The sequence below is a fragment of the Limanda limanda genome, chromosome 14 (assembly GCF_963576545.1).
Source record: "Limanda limanda chromosome 14, fLimLim1.1, whole genome shotgun sequence".
Classification (NCBI taxonomy): Eukaryota; Metazoa; Chordata; class Actinopteri; order Pleuronectiformes; family Pleuronectidae; genus Limanda; species Limanda limanda.
Window position 1 is genome coordinate 20,361,185 of NC_083649.1, and position 17,964 is coordinate 20,379,148.

Consider the following 17,964-nt stretch of genomic DNA (forward strand, 5'->3'; position numbering starts at 1 on the left):
CGCAAGATGTGGTGAAAGTTATGAAAATGTAGATGATTAATGTTGTATAATATTTATCAGTAATTCATTAACAGCAGGTTTAACTGTACATTTTAAATACATCCAACTGCATCGAAGTCACCGCCTGTCGAACTCAGCGATTGGGAGAAACGCTAGTGTTCTAATGAAGCGCATGTTAAACAGCACTAAACTGTCAATAACTAAGAAACAGCAAGACATGACTTCAAAAGTCAGATCCTTAAAAAACAGGAATGAATCGACTGTAAATGCTTCATAGAACTAAACTGTAACCATGGTGACGTTCAGCCCTTGGAGATGAGTTGTATCTTACAATTGGTGGATGTTGCTGGGCCTGTGTGAGACGCGCTGACTGAAAGTAAACTCAGAAACAATATACTGAGTCACCAGGGTCCCTCCACCGTAGCAACACAGCAAATGTCGCCCCCTCATGGTCAGAGTCCATACGAGTCCTCCTATTTAACTGAGCGTGCCAGTCTAACCACATTTGTAACTACAATTTATTATTTATTTTTTAAATCAGCCTTTTAACATCATCGACCTTCTAGTCGACATAACCCCGGCCTGCAGTGGGCTGATAATACAACACCGTACAAACAAAAATGAGGACAGCGAAACGTTTCGTAATATCTGTATTTAAATCAAACACAATTTTAAATATATTATAGATTACGTACATGTACATGTCAGAAAACATTAGTGGTACATAGTACCAAGAGTCTTTTCTGGTTCCATATCTTGGTAAGGCTCAAAAGAAGTTAAGTTAAAAAATAAAATAAAAAAGTTGAATTAATTGAGCACACTTTCCAGTTGGTCTGGTTATCACGGATGTTTGTTTTACCGATGCAAGAAAAAAAAAAAAAGCTGCGATCATCATAAAAAAGGACTAACGTTGATATATGGGGTAAACCAGAAAATGTAAAAACATTTAGAACATTTGTTTGGAGTTTTCCAACACAACCGGAGCATTTTAAGTACATTATGGAGTATTTCTTCTTCTTCTTCTACACTCTATGAAGGTGCCAGGAGGTTAACATAGGAAGTCCAGGAACTGTATCAGATCCTCTCGTGTTTCATTGTCACAGTTCCACATGTTCTACAGTACGAACAGTTAACAGCCAAGGTAAGGACAGCTCATGTGAGGGAGCAGCAGACAGAACTACTCCAGGACTCAGGGGAAGCAAATTGAAAAAGAACAAAACTGTACATTGCTCCAAACCGGTGATTTTCCGTCTTCACTAGCTGAGCCTTACACGAGGTTTTCATCTAAAAACAAGGAATGCTTCTAAAAGGTGTTGGTGGGCGTGTCACCGGGGAGTGTGGGTCATTCAGTCTTTGACACGTCCTCCATAGATCCGAGATGAGACATTGTACAAACACTATGGCTGCAGCCGCACAGCGACAGTCCGGACGATGACGCTGCTTCTTCTCCTCCAGCGTCATGGTGGAGGTTCCCAGCCTGAGGAGCCAAATCCTCCAATCAGACGCACGCTCTCTGCGCTGCTTTTACTTTTCACTACACACGACCCTTTATAGTGGTATGGAGTTGGAGGCGTCAAACAATTATCTACTTCAAGTTTTCCACTAGCCCATGCCTGAACATTCACACACACACACACACACACACACACACACACACACACACACACACACACACACACACACACACACACACACACACACACACACACACACACACACACACACACACACACTCACACACTCACACACTCACACACTCACACACTCACACACACACAAATGCGCGCACGGAGACGTGGTCAGGGAGGTGATAGAAAAGCCTTGTTCGCTCTCAGAGTAATGCAGTTTGTTGCAGGGTGAACCCAGAGCACGCCTTGTCACTGTCTGGCCAGTGTCCGCAGGGAGTGACGTTCCTTTGGTTTCATAGCAGGTCATAACTGCAAACAGACAAGAAAAAAAAATAAAAGACTTAGAGCAGAGCTGTGGCCATCGGTGCACGGGAGCAGGAATAGTGAGCGAGAGGTCGTACCTTGGTGGATTTGCCGGGGCTGTCGTGATTGGACTGGTGGACGACGTCATTGACGATCATCTTGGCGATCTGCCACGCCATCTCCTCCTGGGCCTTGAGTCACAGCACAGTCAATAACTTTGATTCAACACAGGCTTTTATCTATATTCTTCAATAAATCATAAGTCATGGAGTGACGTCACACGGGCCAATTTGAATGCAATACCCTTGAGAGGTTCGCTCTGCGCCTCAGAACACTGAATCATTTATGAATATTTTACATTTTGCTGCCTCACCTCATCGGAGTTGCCTTGGACCCATTTCTTCATGGCTTGAGAGAACATGGAGCCTAAATGAGAGGAGAGGCACAGGGAAGGAATTGAACATATCAGAGCCTTTTCTTTTTTTTAATAAAGATAGATAACTACAATAAAAATGGGGATCAGGGATAGTAGGTGGGGGGTATGACTAGGGGCCTGTAAGGTTGTGGCCGCTTATTCCATTGAGGCCAAGTCCAGTTCCTTAACTGAACAAAATAATAGATGTTTTTAGAAGAGTGCTCTCAAAACTAAATCTAGGTGAGTTAATCCTGACACATTTAGGTATGTCAGGCTTTGTTAGATTCTGCTGTTCAGAGTCTGACTACTTATTTTATTACGAACCAGCAGTTATACCCAGTAAAAAGAGGGGGATTCATAATTTTTTGCATTTAGTGAATAACATTTTGAGGATGAACTAAACTCCTTGTGCCAGAAGAGTAATCTGTACTGACAGACTCTGTGTGTGAATATACAAGATTTTTTCAAGTTTGAAGTTTCCTGGTTTCAGTTTGTCTAGATTTGAAGAGGGACACACTGACACAAATGCATCTGCTTGTTAACTTATCTGGTTTCATATGCAGAGAGTTGTTTATAGAGATTATAGAAAATGTTGTTTGGACATAAAACACCTACAAAAAGTATCACAGTTTGTGCTGTGTGAGGACAAACGTTAGATGTGTTAGTGTGAGTGTGATAACAGAAACCAGTTGGACTGTAAACAGTACGGATGGTGGAGTCATGGCTCAGATACCCGCTGTTTACACCGGACAAAAATATTGGCTACTGACCTCAAAGGCAATTTCTCATTAGATGACAGCCGATGGGCTCTGAGATTGTTGGAGTGAGTTACCAGAGTGTTACATCTGGAAGTGTTAGTGTAACCATCAATTCGCCTACATTTGTCCATTAGCAGCTATTTCAGTTTCCACAAATAAAGCCTTGTCTTTCAAGCTCGTCTAGTTTCTACATCTTAAAACCATTTTCGGTTGCATCCCCTTGAAGGTTCTAATACTGATTCCCACACTGTGTTAATGTGCTAAAAGATAAAGATAAAGTCTTTGTTACCGATTCTGAAGAACAATTTCAATAATTCATCTACATGAGGCACTTTGCAGCAGCAGTACAATTCTGACGGTAGTTATTAAATTCTTGACAGTCTGACTTCAAACTTGAACATTATTCTCAATATGCAAAATTAAAAACACATACTGTATTTCTCCTCTGATTGAGTTCAACTTTCTTGAAATAAAAATAAATAAATAAATAATCTTCCTCTCCCCTTCTCTTTTTATGCCTTTCCCCGATACTCTTCTGTCGTTTCACAGCCTCTGAGTGATTTTCCTCAGAGGGAATATATTTAAATATTTCAGAAGACAATACGCTGTAAGGAGAATAGACGCAGCCACTAGAGGAGGTTTATATTCATGGGCACAGAGTAGGTGCTTTTCACTGAACGGAGGAACCAGATAAAAGATGACAGAGTGAGGGCGCAGATACAGAGAGAGAATATTGATATGGATGAAGGTAGAGGAGAGAGAGAGAGAGAGAGAGAGAAAGGAGTCTCAGTGTATCATGCCTTTGGATTTCTTCACATCCGGCTCGGGCTCTGCCTCCCTGATAAACTGGCCCATCTCATTCACCTTCCCGAACGTCATCTTCCTGAGCAGACAAGAGCAGAGGAGACGGGTGAAGACAGCACACAGAGCTAATGGGACAAAGCTGAGCCTCGGGCACACACAGCAGCATTCAAACACAACTGTTAATGTGTATCCATTCCATCACTGCAGGTTCAATGGAGGCAGGGGTAGTAAAAAGGGACTCCAGCTTCATCTTTCAACAAGATTATTCTCTTGAGTTATATTTCGAGGATTTTTCAAAGCACACTCATAAAACACTCTGCGGCAGAGTCAATAAAAACCAGATGGATACAAGCCTTGAATAGAAACGGCAGGGAGAGCAATCAAAGGGACATAAAGGGGAGAAACATAAAAGAAAAGGGAAACAAAAACTAATTTTGGGGGGAGAATTTAAGATAAATTAGATCACGTTAAATCTGTTAAAAGTACATTTTGGGATGGGGTTTAAAATACCAAATCAGTGCTTTCTAATATTTGAACCAATCAGACACAAATCACATGAGGTTTTCTCCTTTGAGCTGACCTCTTTATAAAAGCAAACCAGAAGTTTTGGATTGATTTCTGATCGTTCAGACTGCCACTGGCTCTCAGACCAGGTATCACAATCCGTCCTGGGTTATCCGATCACAAGTGGTCAGCTCCAATTTCAGGTGTGAACACAACCAACATCTTTTCGCTGTGTTCTAATGCAAATGCATCCTGAGCCATATGATGGCCCTCCCACTCAGCTGACGTCTCTGGCCCAAGACAGGTAAAACAGCATTTTTATGCTTCTGACTCTTTGAGGTCACAACATCAACAATGATCACAACATAAAGATTGATACTTTTCTTGAGTTGGTCAAATATTTCTTCATAGCTGCGCACATTTATTCTTTTAGTCCCTCCTGACTCCGCTCGCTCTCGCCCTCTGTCTCTTTCACTCCCTCTCGCACACAGACACAGTCATTGGGCTCATCTATAAACTCAAATTGAGTAAAAGCAGCCTAACTTGGTCTCTGCATAAAGGGCAGGGAAGTGAGATACGATAAATAATGGTGACAGGAGAAATATTTTAATACAAGGTGTTAAAAACATACTTAGCTCTATCCACTTGTGATCAGAACTCTCAGGACTGATGTTAATACCAGGTCTGAATAGGCTCTCGTTCATTTCACCCATACATGATCCAAAGTGTGTGCAGCATTGTAATGGGGGATTGGCTAGATCTCTATTCTTCTGATAACTTGTATAACAGGAAAGGAACATTGGACACACAAAGCTCACCCAGCATACGGCCTGTGGTACAAAGACTCAGGGTCCAGGCTGGCGACGTCCACGGTGATCGCCTCATCGAAGTTTTTCAGGATTTTTATCGCTGCCCTTTTGGCTCCCTGCAGTAGAGAAGACACCATGAAGTGAACGTTAAGCTACGTTTCAGGTAACTTCCTTTTTTTTTCTTCTCAGAAGAAAACTGAACAACATGCTTGATCATGACCCTTTGGTATTAACAAAAAAAACATCTTCATCATTCATGTAATGAGGGGGAGCAGGTCTAAATGTCAGCAGACGGGGGACTGCCCCTCAGGGGTTGAAGATGTGGGTGAAAGGTCAGGGAAGGGTCACCTGTGAGGCCTCGCTGGCATTTGAACCCGAGCGGTTGTTGTCCGCAAGCCCGCTCTGACCCGGAGCGCTGACATTCACAAACTCATCCGCCCGCACCGAGTTGATGAGGTCACTCAGGTATTTGTAGTAAAGGTTGCAGGACAGGAAGCCTGGCATGTAGACCTGAGCAAATGCAAAACAGGGTGAACTCTGTTAGAAAATGATGAGCTTCCTAGGTCACAAGTACCAAGGGTGTGTTCCTGACCTTTATGTTCTAACAACCGTGTTGAGCTTTTGTCTAATTATTGCAACACAGGTGCATGTGTCAGAGGTGTAATGGGACTATTTGTCAGTGACTTGCAACAGAAAAGCTTTAGGATCCTATTATAAGGTTTCTGCAGGTTTCTAAAAGTTCAATTTAAGACTTCTTAGGCTCATATTGAATCAAATTTGTCAAGCACGACAGATATGAAGGAATATCCAAGTCCAAGAATTATTTACGCGTACACAGGTGAAGATAAGGTAAAGTAACCTGGGAGAGAATAACCCTGGAGTAGAAGCAATTCTCGTAGGCTACATCAATACTACTATGTTTTCATTCCAGAGTTTCAGAATGTTTCATGCTTTAAATGGCGATATTTCTTAATTGAAAGCTTCATATATCTGTGTTCTACTGTGTTGTTGTTAACATAGCTGCATATTTCCTCATATCTTAAAAGGAGTACAAAAGAGGTCCCATGGTAACTGTTAGAAAGTCTTTGTTTGGTCTCTATCGGAGAATTTGACCTTCTCCATTGTCGTCCAGGCCTGTCGGAGTGGAGTGGTGAAACAGTCGGGGAGCGGCCCTCCCTCTCGGCAGATATTCGACTCTATCTCCATCCGCACAGAGTCGCCGAAGCCCAGAGGGTTTGTGGCTTGGAGTGAGAAATACCTGAAGAGGAAGCAGAGCGATGATTAAGATTTTAATCACTGCCAAAATCACAATTACATTTGGAAGAGAGGCTTCAAAAATCAGTATCTTAAAATGAGATTCATATAAATTCATTCCAAATATAAAGGACAGAGGGTGTTGTGTGGCGCTGGAAAGCTTTGATGCTGAAGAAGCAGGTCAGTGGGTTGGTTGAGTGCATTTTTGAATCACGTTATTAATAAAACAAAGGCCCACATAAAACCTCAGGGATTGCAATTATGAAATGGAGGAAAAGAGGAGAAATAATGATGTGTGTGCTTTGTCATCTGTTCTGTATTATTATAGATAGTGTGTGTCCGATACAAATCTTTCAGCAGACAGAATTACACATTAATACGAATCATCCAATTAAAGACTGGGCATCAATCATCAGTTGATTAAGCTGAGTTAGGAAACTGACTTTCACCTTCTGATTACAATATGATTAATATATAAAATACTGGAGACAAATATTACCCACATGCAAAAAAATTAAATAAAGCAAAGGTTCAACTAAGTCGGCCTTCCTTCGTGTTACCTGGTAACAGGCTAATATTACAGGTGCATTCAGGTGATTCAAACATACAGAATATGATCTGAGATGAAGAGTGATACCCGTGGGATCATTGAGCCACAGTAACAGCATACAAGAGCAAAATGTCAATTACACACCCAGAATGGAAGCAGCAGTTTTTAAAACACTAAAAGTGATGAACAGATGTTTAAGTATGGAGAGTGTGGAGTTTTACATGTGTTAAGAACAGTGAGGGGCTTTCGCTTAAAATGTGATGAACTGTTATAAATACTTAATGCACATTATAAAGTTGAAAAATTGCAAAACTGTTCTCTGCTGATAACGCAGCGTAGGAGCTGATTAGTGGTTTGCCAAGTTGTTTTTTTCACAAGAGACAACAGAAGACGAATGAATTAACAATTTTCATAAAGTCTTTCTAAACGGCAGTGACGGAATGAGTGTAAAAGCATTAGCAACGGTTTAATGAAACAGCAGCAGCAGACGGAACACCTACTTGTCGTAGAGGATCATGGCGTCATTCTGCGCCTCCTGGCCGTCATACTGGCCCTTTTTATCTGCTAGTTGGTTCTGGAAGTTGTCTGCTGCCAGCCAGAACTGCAGAACATTCATCGCCTCCTCCTTTTCCATGTACTACAGGGGATGAGAGCAAGGAGCAAATACACCGTCAGCAGGTTATTAGGATGTCAATGTTTCAAAATTTTATTAATTTCCTGTGTATATGACAACAGAGATTCTATCACTAGGTTTAACATTTCCTTTGCCAAACTTTGACACTTTATATTTAGAGGCTTGGACATGGTGTTCAATGAGACTTCTTTATTAGATTACTAGGGTAAGAGAACAGTCAGAGAAATCATACATCCCACTCAAAAGTCCTGGGCACGTACTGTATACACAAATATATTGGAGGCGAATCTCCGCCTTTCGTTCACTTCAAATCTGTGAGAGCGATCAGGTGAAGAAAACAATCACTTCCTGTCGCAAGACATATCCCAGCGTGGCTTCGCATGGAGTTGAACTTTGGTGAACTTTGATCCGCGATAAACACTTAGCAATTGTGTATGTTTGACTGTGCCCTTACACTGATGTCACAGCCGCCAGGGGCAATATGGGGTTCAGCATCTTTCCAAAAGACACTTTAATATGCAGACCAGAGGAGCCGTGGATTAAACAGAAAAATGCTGCTCCACCTCCTGCTCCACAGAAGACCACAACGTTTCCACATTGAACGGCCTATTTTATATTTTCTTAAACCTAACCAAGTAGTTTTGTTGCCTAAACTATGACTGAAAACGGAATATAGTAAAGCAATGAGGATATTTGGGTCAATTCAGTCTCAAAACAAATCATTATCATCTTCTGATATAATACAGGAGTTGAACCCTTTCAACCACGACCTCCTCCCCATGCAGACTTTGTTGCTCTTTGTATATAAACTAGTGCAGTGCCCATTCTATATTCTGTTTGCAAAGGGCTGTTTGCCTGGCCTGTGTCAATGCTTCTTTCTGAAACTGGAAAAGTAACTTGCGTAATTGAGCCGCAGCAAGTTAAGATCAGCTGCTGGACTCCATAGAACCCTGAAAGTTCACCAGTTAAATAATTTTATTAATAATAATGATAATAATAATAAATATATTCTGTTCAGTTCAATTCAAGACCCAAATTATAATAATAAGGTCAATGATCAAGTTCAGTGAAGCTGAACTGGAGGATAAGTTGTGCTTGTCGTGAACGAGCTGTTGTTGGGATTGAGTCTCAGCCGCCGCTGCTGCTACAGAGCGCTGGTTGCCTGTTTATGTTTAGTTTATGAACATTGAATGTATCACGCGTCCAAGTCGCATCAAATTTTACACTTTCCTTCCTTGGACCCTTAAAAATCACAAGTCAAGTGTGAAGCTGCTAAAGATGAATGGTTCATGAGATATGCTTTCCAAATAGAGAAAGACATTCTTGGAATTATAAGACGGATGTTTTATATATTCTGACTTTCTAAAGCCTTTTTGCTACAACGTAAATTTAAATAAATGCCTGATGGTGGCAGATGTTTAGAACATCACCCGGAATATTGTGCTTATTACAAAGTGCATTGCAAAAGTATTTTTCACCCAGTATACACTTTTCTTCTCTACAAACCTGGTGAAGCCGAAAAAACAGAGCACTTAGGGAGACATTGAGTGTTCCAGTATGGGTGGAAATAGCTGAATAGAATATTCTCACCCAAGTGCACATATTATCCACATGCTCTTGAAACAATACGTGTGGATATGTGTTTGTGATGATAAATACCGGGATGCAATAAATAATGTTCTGAGAGCCACTGAACTCACTCACCTCAGAGAAGTAGAAGAGCGCAGACTCACAGAACAAGATGTCAGCCAGGAACACAGAGCCACTTGTCAACACTTCAATCTGGTATTTACAGAAATGATGGCTCCGCAGGAATTCACAAAAGTGCCTGGAAATGAAAGGGCAAGTGGAAGATGAGAGCAGCTGCTACTGTGGATGTCGAGGTGGAAAAATGACACAAGAACACCAGTGTCACTTCAATGTCAAAACATGGTGATGAGGAGATGGGATGTATTAACACCTCTGGATAATGAAAAGAGAGACACTCACTGTTGCTCCAAGATGGCGAGCACTACCGACTGTGCAATAACGAAGCAGTTTGGGTCCACCATGCCATCCTCTCCACATATCTTAGCTGCACAGAGGAAGGACAGACTTATTGCTACACAACAGTATACAATGTAAAATGTGGTGATTGGATTCCTACTGGCAGCATCGGTATCTTACCGACTATGTCATTTCTGAAGGGTTCTGTGACGGGGATGGGCCTCATGGCGTCTGGAGAGATGAACTTGGTGAAGATGGTGACTGCATCTTTCTCTATACCTGAAACACACCGAGGCAAACAGATGATCATCAAGTGATGCTACACAATGGGTTAGAGTGATGCCAATGAAGAGCAGGAACTTTAAAAGAGGGGAAAAACTGGCAATAGGAAAGTTTCCATCCAAATGTAGCACAGATATTAAAAAAAGGTCCAGAATAACACTCAGTTAAAAGAAATGACAAATTAATGTGAATATTAATGTGAATATTACAGAAGGTGGTGGTGCCAATTCTGCAGTCCAGCTTCATCAAATTGTTAAAAAAAAGGGCATAACATATACATAATTAAAGGAACAGCAGTCCTATTTATCACAATATGTATCAATCTGCATCTTCACAATTATTACATTTTTTAACAGAGGTTTGAGTGACATTTTTTATATGCGTCATAATCTATTCACCAAGTCTGTTTCAAGGGAATTATATATTAATTTTATCAGGTGAATCTAAGCACATTTACTGTATCTTTGCTTTCAGCTACTCAAAATTGTCAACAATTCAAACATCTTAATTTAAGTCAATCAATCGAAAGCTGCCTCTCAATAGGCAAACTATTTTTCCTTTGTGTCATTTGAGTTGTTGTATTGATGTTGTATTAAAAGTACAATATGCAACTTCTGCCACTAGGGTTTCACAAGCAAAACATTAACAAAATAACTAATTTGACAACATTGTGGAGCAGCGTGGGATTATGGGAGTTGTCTTCACCGCCATAGCCAATGAAAATCGACCGGACGTGTCTTAGGCACAAATCATGTTCACGGTTGAGGTCATGTTTTAATGTTTAGCAATATGAGTGACCGATACAAACAGTGGAAGGAAAATGGCTAACTGCTAAAATAATGTTTTTCCATCGTCACATATCATTAGACCCGGAGGTTCCAGCAGAGATGGACAAAGCCACAGGTTAAGCAGATATGAGTTTGAACTTTATTGAAAACATTTTGTATAATTTAAGTACACAAGTTAACAAAATGTATAATATAGGTCTATTTGTTGAGGAATTGTGAAACTTAACTTTCTGCATTTAAAACATCCCGAATGAATCTAAGAAATCCATTATTTGAGTAAACATTATAATAATAAAAAGGGTGATTTAAAGCGGACTCACTTTTCATGAGCTGGTCAGAGAGCTCCCGCAGGGTGCTGGTAGACTGCACCTTGAAGGGAGTCCCCGTCCTGGAGGACGCCTGCCGGCTGGGTGTGTCTGCTCGGGGGGTGCCGGGTCTCAGGCCAGCCTCCGTGCTGGGGGAGTCCTGCCACTCCGATGGCACCGTCGGCCGTTCGGTGCTACTGTCCCGCGAGAGGGCATTGGGCGTGTGAGAGGCCGCCGCTGGGAGCTCAGAACCATCTGGCGAGGCGGGGACGGGCTCGGCCAGGGAGCTGTGTTTGACAGAATTCAGACTGTGCGCTCTGACTCGCGACCAGCTGGAGGAGCGGAAACTCTCCGCCTCCAACCAGAACCGGACCAGGTGGTCTGCGCCATGCAATTCCATGAAATGCATATAGTGAGGAATCGCCACATTGTCACGCAGGACCTGGTCCACCGTCTTGGAGAGTCGAGAGCGGGTCTCCTGCGGCTGATAGTTCACACTGGAATGACCTGAAACAAACAAACAGACACACAACTGAGTGATCAACCTCGCAGAAATATGTTTTAGAAATGTACATTGTAGATTTCAGGAGCATATTTATATTTTCAACACTATATTTTCTGGTCATTTATCACATTTGAAGATAATGGAATATTGCATAAACCTTGATGCTTTATAGAACTGCATAGAAATCAGCTTGAAGTATTTGTATATGAATGATCTAAATTCAAAATAATTTTTAAATGATAAAAAGACAACTTTAGTACTAGTATTTTGTGTATTTCATGTATTTTAATCAAATCTATAATTATAGATTTAATATTAGCACTGATGATTTAACAAGATACATTGCTGTTCACATGAGATTTACACTGGCCTTAAATGCACAACAGACAGTGAATATAACTGCAGACTGAGCACCACACTTTCTATTATTTACAGCTTTCAATTTTCACGCAGATGGAAGAAAGAATGTGCAGCACGTTGACGGGAGCTGGCACAAGCAATTGAAGATAAAAAGGTGGATTTTTCTCAGTTCAGCTTCTAAAAATTTGGTGCAGGCTGAAGGCTGACGTGAGCTGAATTCAAACTCAGAGATACTTATATTTGAATTTCAAGCTCCCTGTGGCCTTAGACGATGCAATTTCACAAATGATTTAACCCAGACAAACTTCTCAGAACCACACAGCAGCAGCATCATGTGTCCTGTCCCTCGTGTCACTCATGCGAGTATGAAGTGGTCAGAATTTGAAAGTTTCTAAACATTTGAACACTGGGGGAAAAACCTGAATCCTGTAAGGATGCTGCAATATTTGACTTAACTGCAATAATTACTTTATGTTTGAATAGCATCCGGCATCCAGGCGCACTTCTAGCACAAACACACACATACAATCAATCCTAGAAAACAAAATAAGCAAGGGAGCAATCTCACAGACAACAAACCCAAAACGGATTATGATTCAGAGCTCATCAGCTGTAATTGGACTGCAGCGTGGGCTGAAGCTTTGTGGTATTGAGTTTGCAGTTTTAAAAAAAAAACGATGGTTCATGTTGGCTTTTCACCTTCCTCCTCGAGATGATAGTCAAGGCCGCCTGAATACTGAGCACTGCTACTCTCAAAACAACCAGTGCAAAATAAACTGCTATCAAGACAACACCATGGAAACCATGAGATTAGTGTGGTTCTCACTGCCAAAATACTGATAAGTCCACTAACCTCAGCTCATGTTTAAACTGCTACCGCTGCCTGCAAACTGACATTGAAACTTGTTATCACTTGTGCCCGGCGACTTCCACCCAGACCATGTGGTCCGGGCTGCAGCACAGGTTACTCCACCTCAGGTCTGACTCACGCCAGGAATTCTCCGGACAACTCGCTCGTACAGTTCCTGTCACTGCCGTCATTCAACATTTCAGCCACACTACGCATCGTGGCACTTGCCATCCATGCACAGAATCTAATTTTAGATCCCTTCTGATAAAAGGGAGGAGCCATTTCTTCAGCACGTAACCACATTAGCAGACTGCGAGGGATATGTCAGCCTGATTGACGGGATTTGGATTGTTTGGCAGCTCATCAAAACTGATGCAAGACGTCACACAAGCGCCTCACACAGGATTAATGGACTGTTTGACACTTGCACAACACGGTCGGTTTGTGATGCAAGAGTTACACTCAGTCAGAGAACATTACGACAAGAAACCTAATTATTCCCCATAAGGTAAATAGAATCTGACATCTAATTTTCCATCTATAACACAAACACTTGAGTTATTAAGTGTAATTATCAAATGTTTGATTAGTCCTTTTCACATTAACATATCTAAATTCAGTCTCTGTACCCAGATCTCCAAAGTGCGCAGCCTCCATGTGGCTCGGTTGCTTCTTGAGGATGGCGGTGCGGCCGCGGGCGAAGGAGTCCATGTTGGCAGAGATGGCGTTGATGGCCACATGGCTGGGCCCTGCAGCTTCCTGGATGGCATGGTTCCTCAGTCCTAACGATGGAGAGTCAGGGCTGGCTGGAGTTGGGAGTGGAGGACGGGGGATGGCAAAAGAAGAAAGAGAGCACAGCTGTGTTAAAGTTCTGAGTGGCCTGGATGAAAAACATCAGTGTGACTTCATGAAAAGGTCTTTTTAGTGAAGTTTTTTTTTAGCTCAGAGTTACTGCTCAGAGGCCTCAGGGTGTGGGATGCTGGAGACAACAGTGCATGTGTTTCTCTCGACAGCTTGAGGTCAATTTTGTTCCTTGTGACTACATAACTTCGACAAATAGCGGTTTGAATCCCCTAAGATGGTTAAATATCTGTATCACATCTGGGCAAGAGTCAAACATTGCACTGATAATAATTACAATATCTGATATGAAATACCCAATCATATCATAAGTCCTTAACAACAACAACATAGTGAACTTTCATAACCTTATTACCGTGGTAATTATGAACTCACCTCTATTGACTTTAGCATGGGTTACTTTCTCAGGTTCTTTGCTTTTGGCTGTGAGGGAGAAAGATGAGAGCAGGATTGTAACAGGAGAAGCAAACAACATTTTGAATCACAATAAAGGGAAAGATGAACAAAGATGAGATTGATGGAGGGGTAAAGTAAAGGGGTTAGTGTGATGTCACCGGAAAGACTCACATTACACATTATATGGATAATGACAGAGTGAGGAAGATAATACAAAGCAACAGTGAAGATAAATAGGGAGGCTGGGGATGTTTTTACACTGTACGTCAGCATTTGTGAGCTTGGTCTCAGCTCTGGCCTGTCAGACAACATACACCTGAAGCCGTCTACAACTCAGTGGTTGTCAATGAAGTAGTTCATGGTGACGGCATTCCTAAGCTCTGTGCCTGGAGGCAAACACTCATCAGACTGACTCGCCATTCATATCCAGAACAAGCCGTCAGGCCGAGTATCAATTACAAACACTGCCAATACAAATTGTTCTGGGGGGAAATGGTAAAGAAGATGCTCTTTCAGAAAGACAAACTGGCAATGGTAGGCTGTCACGGAAAAGGCTGCAACTTTTAAATAGTCCACAGTCCGACAACTTCTGCTGCACAGATCTGAAGCATCGTACATGAAAACACAGACTGTCTTTGTTCTAAATCAGTGGTTCTCAAACTTTTTCTCACATTCCTCCATTCAGACGTTGCAAAAAGTGCAAACCTCCCCAACACCACAATTTAGTTTATCCATCATTAACAATGATAGGGGAAGCAATTTGTAAAAAAGGACCCAAATTGAGTTTTAATGAGGTTAAGGTCAACACGTGACAGCATCTTCAAACCTTTTTGGTATATCTATAGTCATCCATGCCCCCATGCAGTGGCTCTATGCCCTCCACTTTTAAGTTAATTCATTCATCAATCAAACTATATTTTTGGATTCATTAACAGCAAACCCTATCCCAAGGGAAACCCTCTCTGCCTGTCAGTCCTGTGTGTGTGTGCGTGTGTGTGTGTGCGTGTGCGTGTGTGTGTGTGTGTGTGTGTGTGTGTGTGTGTGTGTGTGTGTGTGTGTGTGTGTGTGTGTGTGTGTGTGTGTGTGTGTGTGTGTGTGTGTTCTCAGTTCAGAGTAGTATCAGAGCACTCTCTGATAAGTCTTTTTAAGTTTTTGGGGCGCTGCTGTGTCAGCTGCTTTCACAAGTGTATTCTCAAAGGAGGGAAACTACTAATCTCACTGTTTTTAGAAGAACAAAAAACTGCCGCCGGATTTCCTGAAGAAACACAAGTAAAGTTCAACTGAAATCCATGTCACAATCACTGTCTCTTCACTTATTGCTATCCTATCTGTGCACTCAAAGCAGAGTGGAGTTGTCAGTAACCTGGGGCAGTGGAAACCTATGTGGTGTTTAGAGTGCTTCGTATGTTAACACTCTCATTGCCTCTCACTGAGCTTCTAGTCTAACACACAACCAGGCAGTAAATCTTATAATCATGAAAGTAATAAGGTTCCGTTTGGATTAATTATTAGAGGGATGAGATATCACACTGCACCTACTGGAGTAGGATGTGAGAGTAACAGATGGGGGGTGGCTGCGGCTCAGGAGTGAAAAGGGTCATTCAACCTTGGCGGATCGATTCCAGTCCCCCCCACTCTCCGTAAATTGTCAAGATACTGAACCCCATAATGCTGGCAGTGTATGGTGGATAGAGAAAGTGATACACATAGATTCAATGAATGTTTGTGTGAATTATTGAATGGAAAAACTGTAGTGTAAAGCCCTTTGAATGGTCATCAAGACTAGAAAGCACAATATTATCAGTGTGCATCAGCTCCACTGGGTTTCAGCAGCTTAGCACAGACCCCATGACTTAGAAGGAAGCTGCTAAACCATAATGAACCATTTCGATGAAACACTTTTCACTAAGATTATTACCCCCTGATCATGTTGCTGATCCTGCTCTCCTTCAATCCAATGAGCAGTGCATGATGCTGAGCACTTTGACACATCCCTCAGCCTGGAGCAGTGAGCAAGTGTTCAGATGAGGCTACCTTAGCCTGCAGCTACAGCAGAGCTCGGGCTAACGCAGGTAATGCTGCTCATAGGGTGTTTACAACTATTTTAAATGCATTTTAAGTAGTCCCCGTGATGCAAGTAAGTTGTTAAACCAGTTGGCGGCTCCCCCTGACAGATGTGCCGCCGCCCCGGCTAGCACTAGCGTGGCTGTGACAGGGAGGAGAGAGAGGCCAGCCCCGGGTTAAGCTAGCCGTGTGCCTGCGGAGAGCAGCGGCAGCAGGACGACTCGCTTCCCCGGAAACCCCGGCGTCCTCAACGGCTTCCCCCGCGGCCGCAGCCTCGGTCACATCGCTCCGGTCTAATCTGTGAGCGGTAAGCCGGGCTCCGGGTGCTGCGAGCCCGCCGGTGACGTCGCAGCCCCCCCGAGAGGAGCTGGTTCCTCTCACCTTTCCTCTTGAAAAACGACATGACGGGTTTCACGCTCCGGACGCTGCCTCGGCTCACTGACACCGGCCCGTGCCTCCGCGGCTCCCGTCATTCAAGAGCATCGGTCCCGCACGCTGCCGGCGAGGGGACGGCTGGTGGTTGCGGCCCCGCTGTCAAATCCCAATTCGCTCCAGGTCCGAGACCAGTTCGACGGCCATGTTGTCAATAAACGTCCCACTTCCGGGCTGGTGCCGCAGCAGCATTGTGGGAAATGATGCGTTTAGCTGCTCTGGTCGGAAGAGGGCGCTGTTTCTGAATGAACAAGCGAGCAGAGGCCTCCACCAACACTGCTCTTAAATTGAATATGGCTGCACACACTCAGATTTCTGTACCTAAGTGAGGATTTATTCAATTAACATTTTTTTAGTCTGGTATTATTCATTTTACTTTCATTGAAATGTCACAATCTGTGCTTTTGGACAGTGGGTGTCAGAGATGAAACGAAATCGAGTATATTTACATTGTACAATTTAAATATGATGCTACATTATGTTTCAACTTTTTGACTGATTTACAGAATACAATTTACAAAATGGGATCTGTTGGCAGAAATTGAATATAAAATAATAATAGTGACGTTTTCACTAGTGTGTTTCATCTAAATTGTACGAAAAAAAAAATTCCTACCCTAGAATGGGCCCTTTATATTTAAATACTTTATATTTACATCTGGAGCGGGTCCTCTCTACGGAGGCAGTCATGATTTTTACAGTAGCCCAGACTGGACAAAGTAAACACCTTTTGAGTTTTTATGACAGCTGAAGGCTCCCACAGGTTCTCTCTCATGTTTGGAAGGGGAGGCTGAGGTGAGGGGTATTTAGCTGCAATATGCAACTTCACCACTAGATGTAACTAAATTCTACACATTGAACTTTTAAAATACTGAAAATATTATGTGTTTACTGAATATTTTATCTTTTTATATAGTAAAGTACCAAACTGTAAAGTAGCTTTAATTAGTTCCAACTTGACAGATTACATTACTTACTTCTTCTAATATATTAATGCATAAAAAAACTAGAATGGCACTCAGAGTTCATACCTCCATCAAGGCCCAACCCTTTCCTTATGAAACCACATTTAAATTCATTACATCCAGATCTTTATTTGGATTTTCACCAAAATTCACACATTAACACAACATCAGTGCCCTAAAAATTACTGACTTTATTCTTTATAAAGATGCATTAAAAAAACGCAGCAACAAAAATGCAACATCCACCAAGTTTCGTGGTAATCCATCCCATAGCTTTTGCATAAACTCATTTACAAACAAATCAAACAACAAACAAACAGATGAAAACATTACCTCCTTGGCAGATACTATGTAATAAGGCTACGCACACCTGTAAAAATGCTTGGTTGTTTCGACGTATAAACAACTGAAAAACAAACTGAAATCTTTCAGGAAAAAAAAAAGATACAATAATGGGGGTTTCACATGTGTGTTCACGCTCTTATAAATGGGGACGTGGCTGCTTTCAGAA

General features: G+C 42.1%; 1 protein-coding gene across 2 annotated transcripts; it reads right to left on the minus strand.

The window, feature by feature from the left end:
- Positions 1–1,758: 1,758 nt before the first annotated feature.
- akap10 (A kinase (PRKA) anchor protein 10) lies at positions 1,759–16,617 on the minus strand. 2 transcript variants are annotated; one of them, XM_061085868.1, is made up of 15 exons: positions 16,438–16,617; positions 13,972–14,019; positions 13,365–13,541; positions 11,036–11,527; positions 9,826–9,924; positions 9,649–9,733; positions 9,364–9,487; positions 7,526–7,662; positions 6,335–6,479; positions 5,570–5,731; positions 5,231–5,337; positions 3,905–3,987; positions 2,305–2,357; positions 2,030–2,122; positions 1,759–1,937 (listed from the first exon to the last, which is right to left on the minus strand). In XM_061085868.1, the coding sequence occupies exons 1-15, from the start codon at positions 16,457–16,459 to the stop codon at positions 1,932–1,934; spliced, it is 1,833 nt and encodes a 610-aa protein (XP_060941851.1). In that variant the 5' UTR covers positions 16,460–16,617; the 3' UTR covers positions 1,759–1,931. The 2 variants fall into 2 exon arrangements, with proteins under 2 accessions (XP_060941851.1, XP_060941850.1); XM_061085867.1 differs by lacking the exon at positions 16,438–16,617 and having other exon boundaries at positions 13,972–14,126.
- Positions 16,618–17,964: the final 1,347 nt, after the last annotated feature.

Bases quoted from the DNA above. Each gene is read 5' to 3' on its own strand.
- akap10 (XM_061085867.1), bottom strand. From the start codon at position 14,071: ATGTTGTTTGCTTCTCCTGTTACAATCCTGCTCTCATCTTTCTCCCTC. The intron at 13,542-13,971 runs GTGAGTTCATAA...TCCCAACTCCAG, and splicing joins CCATGCTAAAGTCAATAGAG to CCAGCCCTGACTCTCCATCG. The intron at 2,123-2,304 runs GTGAGGCAGCAA...CTGTGACTCAAG, and splicing joins TCCAAGGCAACTCCGATGAG to GCCCAGGAGGAGATGGCGTG.